The 13,926-nt window shown below is 47.1% G+C and overlaps 2 protein-coding genes across 3 annotated transcripts in view; both read right to left on the minus strand.

Annotated features, from left to right (window-relative positions):
• LOC137439717 (afadin) overlaps window positions 1-1,395 on the minus strand; it is a 90,975-nt gene extending 89,580 nt beyond the window's left edge. For both annotated transcript variants that reach the window (XM_068135752.2, XM_068135753.2), the window contains exon 1: window positions 1,242-1,395. In XM_068135752.2, coding sequence (XP_067991853.2) covers window positions 1,242-1,346 — 105 coding nt within the window. In that variant the 5' untranslated portion in view covers window positions 1,347-1,395. The remainder of the gene's footprint in view (window positions 1-1,241) is intronic.
• Window positions 1,396-2,790: 1,395 nt separating this feature from the next.
• Window positions 2,791-12,448, minus strand: TRMT10C (tRNA methyltransferase 10C, mitochondrial RNase P subunit). The gene is made up of 2 exons (XM_068135751.2): window positions 11,177-12,448; window positions 2,791-3,723 (listed from the first exon to the last, which is right to left on the minus strand). Exons 1-2 carry the CDS (start codon window positions 11,719-11,721, stop codon window positions 2,997-2,999), a joined length of 1,272 nt encoding a protein of 423 aa, XP_067991852.2. The 5' UTR covers window positions 11,722-12,448; the 3' UTR covers window positions 2,791-2,996.
• Between the last annotated feature and the right edge of the window lie 1,478 nt (window positions 12,449-13,926).

Consider the following 13,926-nt stretch of genomic DNA (forward strand, 5'->3'; position numbering starts at 1 on the left):
CATTCTGGTGACGGTCAGGACCATAAACTGCCATCGTGGTGACCGTCAGGACCATAAACTTCCAACCTGGTGACGGTTAGGACCATAAACTGCCATCCTGGTGAAGGTCTGGACCATAAACTGCCATCCCGGTGACGGTCAGGACCATAAACTGCCATCCTGGTGACGGTCAGGACCATAAACTGCCATGCCATCCTGGTGACGGTTGGGACCATAAACTGCCATCCTGGTGACGGTCAGGACCATAAACTGCCATCCTGGTGACCGTCAGGACCATAAACTGCTATCCTGGTGACGGTCAGGACCATAAACTGCCATCCTGGTGACGGTCAGGTCCATAAACTGCCTTTTAATATGTAATTAACTCCTGTTGATATGTACTGGCGAGGTACCTGTGTTATGCACAGGTGGAAGCCCAAAATGTCAAAAAAAAACAACGTTTTGAGAAATTTTATGGAAACACACCCACTTGAGGACATGTGCAGAGCCCAAAATGTTCCACAGAATGTTTGGCAGGGTTGTCTCCAAAACTGTGGGAGTAGATCGGGGATGGACAGATCGCCAGTCCTGCTTTATTATATCGATTGCTGTTATTACTGTAATATGCTATTACTCCTGGGGCTTATGGATCACCCTGGTAGATGGTATAAACAAATCTTGTATAAATAGCTAAAACCTACACCAGGACTTGTGACTCACCCTGTGGAACTCATGAACGTTTCACAAAATGCTGTGAAGTCTACGTCCATCAAGAACCATTTGCAAACTTCGAATACACGTGTCATACATGACCTTCAGGGCCATGACAAACCCACATTGAGGACCAAACGGATTGCAGGAGACCCCAAAACGTGAGTCTTGATGGGAGCAGGTGGAGGAGAAGCACAGTTTGCATTGAAAGACCAACAAGGCGTTTGTCCGAATAAGAATGAAGTTTATGGTGGAGGGGGTTGAAGTAGTCGGTGTAAAAGTGAGCGACCATTCTGCTTCGACCAGGAAGATCGACATCTACCTCATGCGAGGTAGGAGGTGCGGAGTTGAAGTGTTAATCTCCAAGTACTGACCAACATTTACTGACATGTGCGGTGTGGTATTTGTGGTGCGCTGAGGTATTTGTGGTTCGGCGAGGTACTTGTGTAGTGATAGAGGTCCTTGTTGTGCGGTGAGGTATTTGTAGTGTGATAGTCGTAGTAGGCAATGTTGTGGAGATTAAAGGTGAGGCAGAGCATTGCGGTTCTCACTTGTTCAGGCATTGAGAGCTCCAGTAGGGCGGGATGTTGAGCATTCCATCGACGGATGTCCTCCAGCAAGTGCACCCTCTGAGACTCGAGGTTCTCCAGGTCCATCTCGACTCCTTTTTTAATTATTCTAAACCTCCACACGCGCCGGAACACAATGTCCCGCTCCCTGCGTGTCCCGCCCGACCTGCGTTACGAACCGTTGTCCCGCCTCCCCGCCGACGCCACGCCCAGCGACGCGGGAATGAAAACACGTGACCGAGTCCTTCGAGCGGAACCCTCGGCCACTCAAGCACGTGGGGTTCATCACCTTCATACCTCAGCCAAACATCACCCCAATACGATTACACTAAACGGACGAACATCTAAAAGGAGCATCATCCATGATTGTTATCAAAGTTTACACACTCAAACGAGTCTCTCAAAGTGCCAAGGCGCGCACACCCCAACCCGACATGCTCATTTGAGAATTATTCCTTCAGCTTCAACCACTCGTCGGCGCAAGTCTTAAAATATAGCCCGGAGTGGGCTGACGATCATCTCTTGAGGTTGCAGTTTCGACCGCTGCTGATTTTGGGGGACCCCCCCCGATACGAAATCAAAATATCCAAGACCGAGCGATCCTGTGGACCATCGGGTAGAAGGGCTGTATTGGCTTTTAGAGCAATCAGTTGGTAAATAAGGAGTATGGATCCAAAGTTTGGGGGGTTGGGGGGAGGATGGGGGTGCAGGTACAAACGTTAAGGCTCATGGAAGTAAACAAAGGGTGAAGATAAGACAGGATTACAATAACATGGAGATGCACAACAGGTTGAGGAGAGATTGAGTTGGGGTCACCCCATTCAGGAGTCATATTTGGTATAACAGGGTAATCAAATGACTGACCTAATACAATACTGGAGTATCAGGATGAACCCAAATAGACAAAGATGGAGTCATCAGGAGTATCCTCGATAAGATTCAACTTGCGTCTGCCACTCCTCCGCCCTCAAACCCATCCAGGTGAACCTTACAAAAACTAAGAAATTACGTCCAGCATAATGAAATGGAACCGAGTCGAAATGGAAATTGGAAAAATTTCCATTCCAAAAATGGAAACAAAATTGAAAAAAATTGGAAATCATTGAAATTGAATTGAAAATCATTGAATTGAAATTCCCATTCCATGGAAATGGAACGCTCACTCACCTTGAAGCTGTCTTGCCGAGGTTTGAATCCCGACCAAGCTAAAAAAAAAACAGTCACATTCACCGTATTTCATCAATATGTGTGGCCCTTGGATGGACGTTAAGCTGGGCATCCCATCTGCTAGCATTAATTGATGAACGATAAATATCCCACAGTCTCCTTCACAAAGAGAAGGCGAGCTATTTCCAGCACCCTGAACAAATTACAAATTTCTGCCCTAACTACTGCTGGGAGAGGGATGGCAATCCGCCAGCATGACCCTTGGCCAGAAACTACTTCGGTATAACGAATGCTCTGAAAAAGAGCCTGGTACATCGGATGAGATCTAAACATTCAATATAAAAGGGAGGACACAACCACCAAACAAAGCAAGAAACAATTTATTTCATCGACACAGGATTTGCAAATAACTTAGTTTGCAGATTTTTGTTCTTTTTAAATGAAAATAAAAACCAGGAAATAAACCTCCGATTCTCGATGCAAGTTTCGCAAATGAAACGACGACAATGGGGATATTTATCCGATGACGTGTACAGGTTATGAAGACAAATTACAGGCATCGTGGTCGGTCTATCTCCGCCTTGGTCTTGGCCCTCCGGGGATGACCGACCACCACGATGACCTCTCGGCCTGCGGCTCGCTTTCAGAGCCAAGCGAAGCGGAGGTAGGATTTCGGATTTTGCGCTGAGGGACATGCTGCAGCGCACGAAGCCAGTCTCCATCCTCGGCCACAGAGACGAGGATCGACGTCATCTGATTCAAGGTTAGGTTCTTGCTTCCCAAGCGCCATGTGAGGTAGTGGTCGAGCGGTAAACACGCCGTTTTGATGCCGGCGCGCTTCGCCTTCGCCAGCGAGAGGCCTGGCTGCATGTTTTTGTCGACGATTCCGCCAATGACGTAGAACGCTTTCGGGTCGAACTCAAGAAGCTTGCAGCGTGAATCTGGAGTTAGGTAAACCAGTTCATGAACGGGTGCGATCTCGTAGAAAGGCTTCGTCGTGATGGTGAACAGGCCCTGGTGAAAGGCCCTCTCGCCGATCTCCCGGATAAAATCCTTTTGCATGAGCCCACCTTCCACCAGGCCACATAAATGCAGGTGGAATGGCCGCAACGCACGGCGATTCAACCCGATAACCTTACCCATTTGCTGAACGCAATTCTTCCTCTCCCGCATGGTCATGTCCTCCTCATAGCTCATGTCAAAGAGCAGAGGCTGACCAAAGCGCATCGCCTGCACGAGCCGCCAGCCCTCGTCTTTCTCCAGCACATCGTTAAAGAAAGTCCTCACAAAAGTGTTCCTGCAAGACATGGGTACTCGATTACGGAAGTCAGCCTTCTCGATACCATCTACCCTCTTTGGGGGCAGGAATGGAGATCAGGAAATAGACCCTTCAACATACCGTTCTCATCAACATAAAATCATTTAAATAGATTTTGAAATGAAAATCAAAGCAACCAAGTACCCTTAAAGTATGCCTTGCTAGCAGCTCCACAAGTGGTTACTTTTAGAGAATGTGTAATTGTAACAAGTGAAATTACATTGTTGGATCAAAGCAGGAAGCAGGTCAGAGTCCGAGCGAAGCCGATCATTAGTCACAATCAGACATTTTCCCCACAACAAAGCAACGGTCCCATTAAAGGTGTCTCTGGTGTTTGGATTGCCAATAAAAAAAACAAACACGAGAACATTAAAAAAAAATGGAGCCACGTATCACGAGGAGTGATTAGATTTTGAATCTATGGACTTTCATCAAATGGCCTGTTTGTAATAGTGCTCCCATCTGAACCTCGGAAGACAGAGAATCCTCAAGTATAAAATCCCCTAAACCATGCATTTGTTAGGGCTGTCAGGATGGTCTAGCCAGTGGTTCTCAAACTTTTTTGGACTACCGCCCCCTTCTGTCCTCTTGGACCGGCCCAATGCCCCCATTGTCCTATCGTTCGTTGTCGGACACCCAGAATTTATGTGGATAGAAAGCAAAAATAACAGAAGCCAAATATTTTCTGAATAATATTTTACTTTATTTTACTTTACTAATTATTTTATTTTGCACGACCTACAATGTTTCAGCAGAACAGGTCCAGGTGAGGCAAACTGGGAATCTGTTATCACAGGCCCAAATACCGTTAGTGTGAAGGGTGGGCCCATATCTCCACGAATCTTCTCAAGGTGATTGCAATAAACGAGCAGCTCTTCATCAGAAACAGCAGTTTCCTTTGCCAACTGGGGAAAGTGGTACATATCTCTGCGGCCGAGGGTTTCCCTGTGCAGAGTCGCCTTGGTTACGAACGCGCCGATCACTTTCTTTGCTTTAATCAGCGTCATATGGTCACCCTGGAGTTGTTTGTTGACATCATTCAGTATACTGAATATGTCCGTGAGGTAAGCCACATCATGCTCAATCGCATTCACTTTCTCCGATAGCTCCGTATCAATTTCCGACAGAAACTCGACCACTGTTGAGAAGAGGGCATGGAAACGGGTCAAACCTAATACCTACACGACATCAGCGAATATGTGATCATAAAAACCATGCGGAGGGGGAAAGAATGTGGTCGTTGATTGGATGGCCAATTTGCCGAATGGCGCCGGGTAACCTGTTCAGACTGCAGGAAGCCCAATGAGCGCTCCAAATCGCCGCTGCTCCTATGAATCACCAGTGCCCCCCAAATCATTGCCAGCGCCCCCCTACCGCCCGTAGACTCTGAGCGCCCCCCTGAAAGTTCCCAGCACCCACTGGGGGGCAGTAGGGACCATTTTGAGAACCTATAGTCGAGACACACACTCGCCTCTGAGCGATCTAGCCTGGGCTTGAATCTCAGCCCAGCTATAAACGGTCATCTTGGTGTTCCGCAGAGTTTGAATCTCAGCTCAGCTATAAACGGTCATCTTGGTGTTCCGCAGAGTTTGAATCTCAGCCCAGCTATAAACGGTCATCTTGGTGTTCCGCAGAGTTTGAATCTCAGCCCAGCTATAAACGGTCATCTTGGTGTTCCGCAGAGTTTGAATCTCAGCTCAGCTATAAACGGTCATCTTGGTGTTCCGCAGAGTTTGAATCTCAGCCCAGCTATAAACGGTCATCTTGGTGTTCCGCAGAGTTTGAATCACAGGCTAGCTATAAACGGTCATCTTGGTGTTCCGCAGAGTTTGAATCTCAGCCCAGCTATAGACGGTCATCTTGATGTTCCGCAGAGTTTGAATCTCAGCCCAGCTATAAACGGTCATCTTGGTGTTCCGCAGAGTTTGAATCTCAGCTCGGCTATAAACAGTCATCTTGGTGTTCCGCAGAGTTTGAATCTCAGCTCAGCTATAAGCGGTCATCTTGGTGTTCCGCAGAGTTTAAATCTCAGCTCAGCTATAAACGGTCATACCGGTCTCTCGCAGGCAGTGTGAGCCATCAGTGTGTGTTGTCACTCGGATTGCGAAGCCATGACCATGACAACTAAAACGGCACTCGGGAGCACGCAAACCTCCGCCAGGCTGAACAGTTTACATTTTGTATCCCACTGATGGGCCGGATCTGGATTCAGATCTAAACCAAAATCTAATCGGCTTGTTCTTGTCGCCTAACCAACTTATACACCTAGTTTCGTCCAAATCCACCCACAACTTTTTGAAACATCATGCGATATATCGTTTTTGGCCCTATCACTCAATGGTGAAGAATCACTTAAAAATTCTCGCATCTGGATCTGTATTCAGATCTTTGCCAAAATCGAATCAATTCTTCCTCGTCACACACACAGCCTATCCACCAAGTTTCGCCCAACTTCGTCCACAACTTTTTGCAACATGCTGTTCACAAACAAGCAGACAGACAGGGATGAAAAGATAACCTCCATCCACCTTTGGTGGCAGAGGTAATATACTTACCTTGCGAGATAAGTTATACGTCTCCATGACAGGCAAATTTACCGATTCCTCCACAAAATTATTGGTGAGATTTGGAGCTGGGGTTTGCGTTTGGAGGATGAGGGTGACGGGTTGTATCATGTCCCAAAAAGGGAATCAAGAAAAAAAACAAAAAACGTCATCCGAACGCACCAATCCCAAGTAGCTCCAGTCAATGCCACCGAATCAATGATGGAGGGGTTGGAGTGACTTAGCAAAGGATGAAAATATTTTGGACAGTAAAACAGTTTGTAGTCTGGTAAATCAATTCACTGCAGTTGGAGGGCACGACTTGGGCACTGTGGCCATGATTCTTCATAACCCAGTAGCGTTTCCTGTCGATTGTCATATTTAACACCAATTAGCTAATGGGCGAGTGGTGTGCATGGATCACCGAGATGTGTGCTGTATCAGCAACACAAAACCGAGATGAAGATATACAAGGAACTTTAACACAAGAGGCGGCCATTTGGCCCATTATGCCTGTGATACATCAACAACTCATTAATTAATTAGTTGATGATGATGGAAGAAGAGAAGAGTACGAGTTGGAGTAGGAGGAAGAGTAAGTGTAGGAAGAGTAAGTGTAGGAAGAGTAAGTGGAAGAGTGAGTAGGAGGAAGAGTAAGTGTAGGAGGAAGAGTAAGTGTAGGAGGAAGAGTAAGTGTAGGAGGAAGAGTAAGTGGAGGAGGAAGAGTAAGTGGAGGAGGAAGAGTAAGTGTAGGAAGAAGAGTAAGGGTAGGAAGAAGAGTAAGGGTAGGAAGAAGAGTAAGAATTGTAGGAAGAGTAAGAATAAGAGGAAGAGTAAAAGTAGGAGAAAGAGTAAAAGAAGGAGGAAGAGTAAGTGCAGGAAGAGTAAGTAGGAGGAAGAGTAAGTGTAGGAGGAAGAGTAAGTGTAGGACGAAGAGTAAGTGTAGGACGAAGAGTAAGTGTAGGACGAAGAGTAAGTGTAGGACGAAGAGTAAGTGTAGGAGGAAGAGTAAAAGTAGGAGGAAGAGTAAAAGTAGGAGGAAGAGAGAGTTGGAGGAAGAGTAAAAGTAGGAGGAAGAGTAAGAGTTGGAGGAAGGAGGAAGAGTAAGAATAGGAGGAAGAGTAAGAATAGGCAGAAGAGTAAGAATAGGAGGAAGAGTAAGAATAGGAGGAAGAGTAAGAATAGGAGGAAGAGTAAGAATAGGAGGAAGAGTAAGAATAGGAGGAAGAGTAAGAATAGGAGGAAGAGTAAGAATAGGAGGAAGAGTAAGAATAGGAGGAAGAGTAAGAAAAGGAGGAAGAGTAAGAATAGGAGGAAGAGCAATAATAGGAGGAAGAGTAAGAGTAGGAGGAAGAGGAAGAGTAAGAGTAGGAGGAAGAGGAGGAAGAGTTAGAGTTGGAGGAAGAATTAGAGTTGGAGGAAGAGTTAGAGTTGGAGGAAGAGTTAGAGTTGGAGGAAGAGTTAGAGTTGGAGGAAGAGTTAGAGTTGGAGGAAGAGTTAGAGTTGGAGGAAGAGCAAGTATAAGTGTATGAGAAAGAGTAAGAGTAGGAGTGAGAGTAGGAGGAAGAGTAAGAGTAGGAGGAAGAGTTAGAGTCGGAGGAAGAGTTAGAGTAGGAGGAAGAGTTAGAGTAGGAGGAAGAGTTAGAGTAGGAGGAAGAGTTAGAGTAGGAGGAAGAGTTAGAGTAGGAGGAAGAGTTAGAGTAGGAGGAAGAGTTAGAGTTGGAGGAAGAGTTAGAGTTGGAGGAAGAGTTAGAGTTGGAGGAAGAGTTAGAGTTGGAGGAAGAGTTAGAGTAGGAGGAAGAGTTAGAGTAGGAGGAAGAGTTAGAGTTGGAGGAAGAATTAGAGTTGGAGGAAGAGTTAGAGTTGGAGGAAGAGTTAGAGTTGGAGGAAGAGCAAGTATAAGTGTATGAGAAAGAGTAAGAGTAGGAGTAAGAGAAGGAGGAAGAGTAAGAGTTGGAGGAGGAGGAAGAGTAAGAGTAAAAGTAGGAGGAAGAGTAAGAGTAGGAGGAGGAAAAGTAAGAGTAGGAGGAAAAGTAAGAGCAGGAGGAAGAGTAAGTGCAGGAGGAAGAGTAAGTGCAGGAGGAAGAGTAAGTGCAGGAGGAAGAGTAAGTGCAGGAGGAAGAGTAAGTGCAGGAGGAAGAGTAAGTGCAGGAGGAAGAGTCGGTGTAGGAAGAGTAAGAGTAGGAGGAAGAGTATGTGTAGGAGGAAGAGAAAGAGTAGGAGGGAGAGTAAGAATAGGAGGAAGAGTAAGAATAAGAGGAAGAGTAAGAATAGGAGGAAGAGTAAGTGTAGGACGAAGAGAAAGCGTAGGAGGGAGAGTTCGAGTTGGAGGAAGAGAAAGAGTAAGAGTAGAAGGAAGAGTAAGTGTAAGTGTATGAGGAAGAGTATGAGGAAGAGGAAGAGTTAGAGTTGGAGGAAGAGTTGGAGGAAGAGTTAGAGTTGGAGGAAGAGTTAGAGTTGGAGGAAGAGTTAGAGTTGGAGGAAGAGTTAGAGTTGGAGGAAGAGTTAGAGTTGGAGGAAGAGTTAGAGTTGGAGGAAGAGTTAGAGTAGGAGGAAGAGTTAGAGTAGGAGGAAGAGTTAGAGTTGGAGGAAGAGTTAGAGTTGGAGGAAGAGTTAGAGTTGGAGGAAGAGTTAGAGTTGGAGGAAGAGTTAGAGTTGGAGGAAGAGTTAGAGTTGGAGGAAGAGTTAGAGTTGGAGGAAGAGTTAGAGTTGGAGGAAGAGTTAGAGTTGGAGGAAGAGTTAGAGTTGGAGGAAGAGTTAGAGTTGGAGGAAGAGTTAGAGTTGGAGGAAGAGTTAGAGTTGGAGGAAGAGTTAGAGTTAGTTAGAGTAGGAGTAAGAGTAGGAGGAAGAGTAGGAGGAATAGTAAGAGTTGGAGGAATAGTAAGAGTTGGAGGAATAGTAAGAGTTGGAGGAAGAGTAAGTGTTGGAGGAAGAGTAATTGTATGAGGAAGAGTGAGTGTAGGAGTAAGAGTAGGAGGAAGAGTAAGTGTTGGAGGGAAGAGTAAGTTTAAGTGTACGAGTAAGAGTAATTGTATGAGGAAGACAAGTGTATGAGGAAGAGCAAGAGTATGAGGAAGAGGAAGTGTAGGAGGAAGAGTAAGTGTAGGAGGAAGAGTAAGTGTAGGAGGAAGAGTAAGTGTGGGAGTAAGAGTAGGAGGAAGAGTAAGAGTAGGATGGAGAGTAAGAGTAGGATGGAGAGTAAGAGTAGGATGGAGAGTAAGAGTAGGATGGAGAGTAAGAGTAGGAGGCTGGAGGGAGAGTAAGAGTTGGAGGAAGAGTAAGAGTTGGTTGAAGAGTAAGAGTTGGAGGAAGAGCAATTGTATGAGGAAGAGTAAGTGTAGGAGTAAGAGTAAGTGTAGGAGTAAGAGTAAGTGTAGGAGGAAGAGTAAGAGTAGGAGGAAGAGTTGGTTGGAGGATTGCCCAAGTTTGGAGGAAGAGTTGGTTGGAGGATTGCCCAAGTTTGGAGGAAGAGTTGGTTGGAGGATTGCCCAAGTTTGGAGGAAGAGTTGGTTGGAGGATTGCCCAAGTTTGGAGGAAGAGTTGGTTGGAGGATTGCCCAAGTTTGGAGGAAGAGTTGGTTTGGAGGATTGCCCAAGTTTGGAGGAAGAGTTGGTTGGAGGATTGCCCAAGTTTGGAGGAAGAGTTGGTTGGAGGATTGCCCAAGTTTGGAGGAAGAGTTGGTTGGAGGATTGCCCAAGTTTGGAGGAAGAGTTGGTTGGAGGATTGCCCAAGTTTGGAGGAAGAGTTGGTTGGAGGATTGCCCAAGTTTGGAGGAAGAGTTGGTTGGAGGATTGCCCAAGTTTGGAGGAAGAGTTGGTTGGAGGATTGCCCAAGTTTGGAGGAAGAGTTGGTTGGAGGATTGCCCAAGTTTGGAGGAAGAGTTGGTTGGAGGATTGCCCAAGTTTGGAGGAAGAGTTGGTTGGAGGATTGCCCAAGTTTGGAGGAAGAGTTGGTTGGAGGATTGCCCAAGTTTGGAGGAAGAGTTGGTTGGAGGATTGCCCAAGTTTGGAGGAAGAGTTGGTTGGAGGATTGCCCAAGTTTGGAGGAAGAGTTGTTGGAGGATTGCCCAAGTTTGGAGGAAGAGTTGGTTGGAGGATTGCCCAAGTTTGGAGGAAGAGTTGGTTGGAGGATTGCCCAAGTTTGGAGGAAGAGTTGGTTGGAGGATTGCCCACGTTTGGAGGAAGAGTTGGTTGGAGGATTGCCCAAGTTTGGAGGAAGAGTTGGTTGGAGGATTGCCCAAGTTTGGAGGAAGAGTTGGTTGGAGGATTGCCCAAGTTTGGAGGAAGAGTTGGTTGGAGGATTGCCCAAGTTTGGAGGAAGAGTTGGTTGGAGGATTGCCCAAGTTTGGAGGAAGAGTTGGTTGGAGGATTGCCCAAGTTTGGAGGAAGAGTTGGTTGGAGGATTGCCCAAGTTTGGAGGAAGAGTTGGTTGGAGGATTGCCCAAGTTTGGAGGAAGAGTTGGTTGGAGGATTGCCCAAGTTTGGAGGAAGAGTTGGTTGGAGGATTGCCCAAGTTTGGAGGAAGAGTTGGTTGGAGGATTGCCCAAGTTTCGGTGGAGGATTGCCCAAGTTTGGAGGAAGAGTTGGTTGGAGGATTGCCCAAGTTTGGAGGAAGAGTTGGTTGGAGGATTGCCCAAGTTTGGAGGAAGAGTTGGTTGGAGGATTGCCCAAGTTTGGAGGAAGCGTTGGTTGGAGGATTGCCCAAGTTTCGGTGGAGGATTGCCCAAGTTTGGAGGAAGAGTTGGTTGGAGGATTGCCCAAGTTTGGAGGAAGAGTTGGTTGGAGGATTGCCCAAGTTTGGAGGAAGAGTTGGTTGGAGGATTGCCCAAGTTTGGAGGACTGGTCACACAAAACAAAGCCACAGAGACCCTGGTGTTCACAGTCACGTACCTGAACGGCCTCTCCTGGTTGATGCTCTCGTCTTGTGCCTTGCTCAACCTGCGCTCCTCTCGCTTCAATTGTTGCGCCTTGCGCATTCCCTGACGCTTAATGAGAAACTCGAAATATCGCCGCATCGCCCTGTTGCTGTTCAACGTGGCGGCATCTTGCAGCTCTTCGTCGCTGAACGTGCTGGGCACCGCCATGCCGACCCGCCGCCAGTTCTCGATCAGCACCTTCACCGCTTCCTGACGCTCCCCGGGCTCGGCGTTCACGAACTCCTCAAACGCCCGTGTTGGACTAATGAACAGCTCACTTTGGGTCGCCCGCTTCGGCGACGTCTCGCTCTCCTGCTCCCGCACACCCTCCCGAGCGACGGTCTTCCACGCGTCCAAACCGGCGCTCGAAACCTCCGCGGATTCCTTCACCGTGTCCACGCGTCCCTCCGCCACCTCGGGCTCCACTAATCGGCTCGCCGAACGAGCCGGTCGTGTCGTGCCGGGGAGAATGCGGACAATGCGGGCAATGCGTCCGAGCAGCCATGACGGAGAGGCCATTCGTGCTGCGGTCGAAGGCCGGATCAAGGTGCCGCCATGTTGGAGCACGTGGTACAACGTCGTCGCGTTTGTTTAATTTCACTTTCTCCGTGCAACTCCTGATATAAACACGAGGTTCACTTATTGAATAAAACGACTCGAACTCGAAAAGGAAAACATGACCTGTTACACTAAACTTCCTGTTTCATTTTATGGAGGTTTCAACAGAGCACGATGTGTTCCGTTAGCAAGCGGCTTGCTACATTCAAAGCGCTCTCGCAAGCACTCCAACCACTGATCCCTGACTCCAACCGAACGGAGCGCTGATTGTATCGCGGGTCGGGCGCGCGATATGAAGCCACCGGATGCCATCTTGAAGCTCCCATAAAACCTGCAATGCGCATGCGACGTCGCCAGTCCTTGGCATTCATTCGGCAGTAAATCCGTCCATAAACTTCACAAACAGACAATTCCGTGAATGTGCAAAGACATTCCATCTGCAAGTCCTTATTTTTGACTTATTTCGAAAACAGAGTGGAATATAAGGATTTCCAAAAAAAAATGGAATTTTGAAATCACCATTGTGTGTGTCGTCTGAGCTCAGAGCTCAACTCGTCATTTACAATCTTTCCTCAAGTTTTTCTCTTGTAAGTGGTCATCCATAATTACAGCGAGTGTAAAACATACTTTTTAGGTCATCTCATCGCGATTCTTGAAAAGATGAACTTATAAAATGAGTCGAGATGTCCATCCGTCTGTTAGCTTTTTCTATCTTTGCTACTCCTCCCTTAACACCCAGCTGATTGTTCTGAAACTTGACACATGTATAGAAGGCAGTAGCTACCACAATCGCTCGGGCTTAGACTTTTCCATTTCGGATGATGGGGGCTCTCAGGAGGGGGTCACAATTTTCAACTGATCTTCACGAAACTTCACCAAATGGTGGAGTTGGTGGTCCGACAGAATCCTATTTATTTTTTTAGGTCAAAAGGTATGTCAAAGCTTGTATACAAGGTCAAATTGTATACAAGGATAGAACCAAAAATGATATGGTTGGAGGAAGAGTGTGCCAAACCAACACATGCACCCAAACCAACACATGCGCCAAACCAACACATGCACCAAACCAACAAACACATGCACCCAAACCAACACATGCGCCAAACCAACACATGCACCCAAACCAACACATGCGCCAAACCAACACATGCACCAAACCAACAAACACATGCACCAAACCAACACATGCACCAAACCAACACATGCGCCAAACCAACACATGCACCAAACCAAAAAACACATGCACCAAACCAACACATGCGCCAAACCAACACATGCACCAAACCAACAAACACATGCACCAAACCAACACATGCACCAAACCAACACATGCGCCAAACCAACACATGCACCAAACCAACAAACACATGCACCAAACCAACACATGCACCAAACCAACACATGCGCCAAAACAACACATGCGCCAAACCAACACATGCGCCAAACCAACACATGCACCAAACCAACACATGCGCCAAACCAACACATGCGCCAAACCAACACATGCGCCAAAACAACACATGCGCCAAACCAACACATGCGCCAAACCAACACATGCGCCAAACCAACACATGCACCAAACCAACACATGCGCCAAACCAACACATGCACCAAACCAACACATGCACCAAAACAACACATGCGCCAAACCAACACATGCACCAAACCAAAACATGCGCCAAACCAACACATGCGCCAAACCAACACATCCGCCAAACCAACACATGCGCCAAACCAACACATGCGCCAAACCAACACATGCGCCAAAACAACACATGCGCCAAACCAACACATGCGCCGAAACAACACATGCGCCAAACCAACACATGCGCCAAACCAACACATGCGCCAAACCAACACATGCGCCAAAACAACACATGCACCAAACCAACACATGCACCAAAACAACACATGCGCCAAACCAACACATGCACCAAACCAACACATGCGCCAAACCAACACATGCGCCAAACCAACACATGCGCCAAAACAACACATGCGCCAAACCAACACATGCGCCAAAACAACACATGCGCCAAACCAACACATGCGCCAAACCAACACGTCCGCCAAACCGACACGTCCACCAAACCGACACATCCGCCAAACCAACACATGCGCCAAACCAACACATGCGCCAAACCAACACATGCGCCAAAACAACAC

This window comes from Myxine glutinosa, chromosome 14 (assembly GCF_964187855.1).
Source record: "Myxine glutinosa chromosome 14, kmMyxGlut1.1, whole genome shotgun sequence".
In the NCBI taxonomy this organism is placed as follows: Eukaryota; Metazoa; Chordata; class Myxini; order Myxiniformes; family Myxinidae; genus Myxine; species Myxine glutinosa.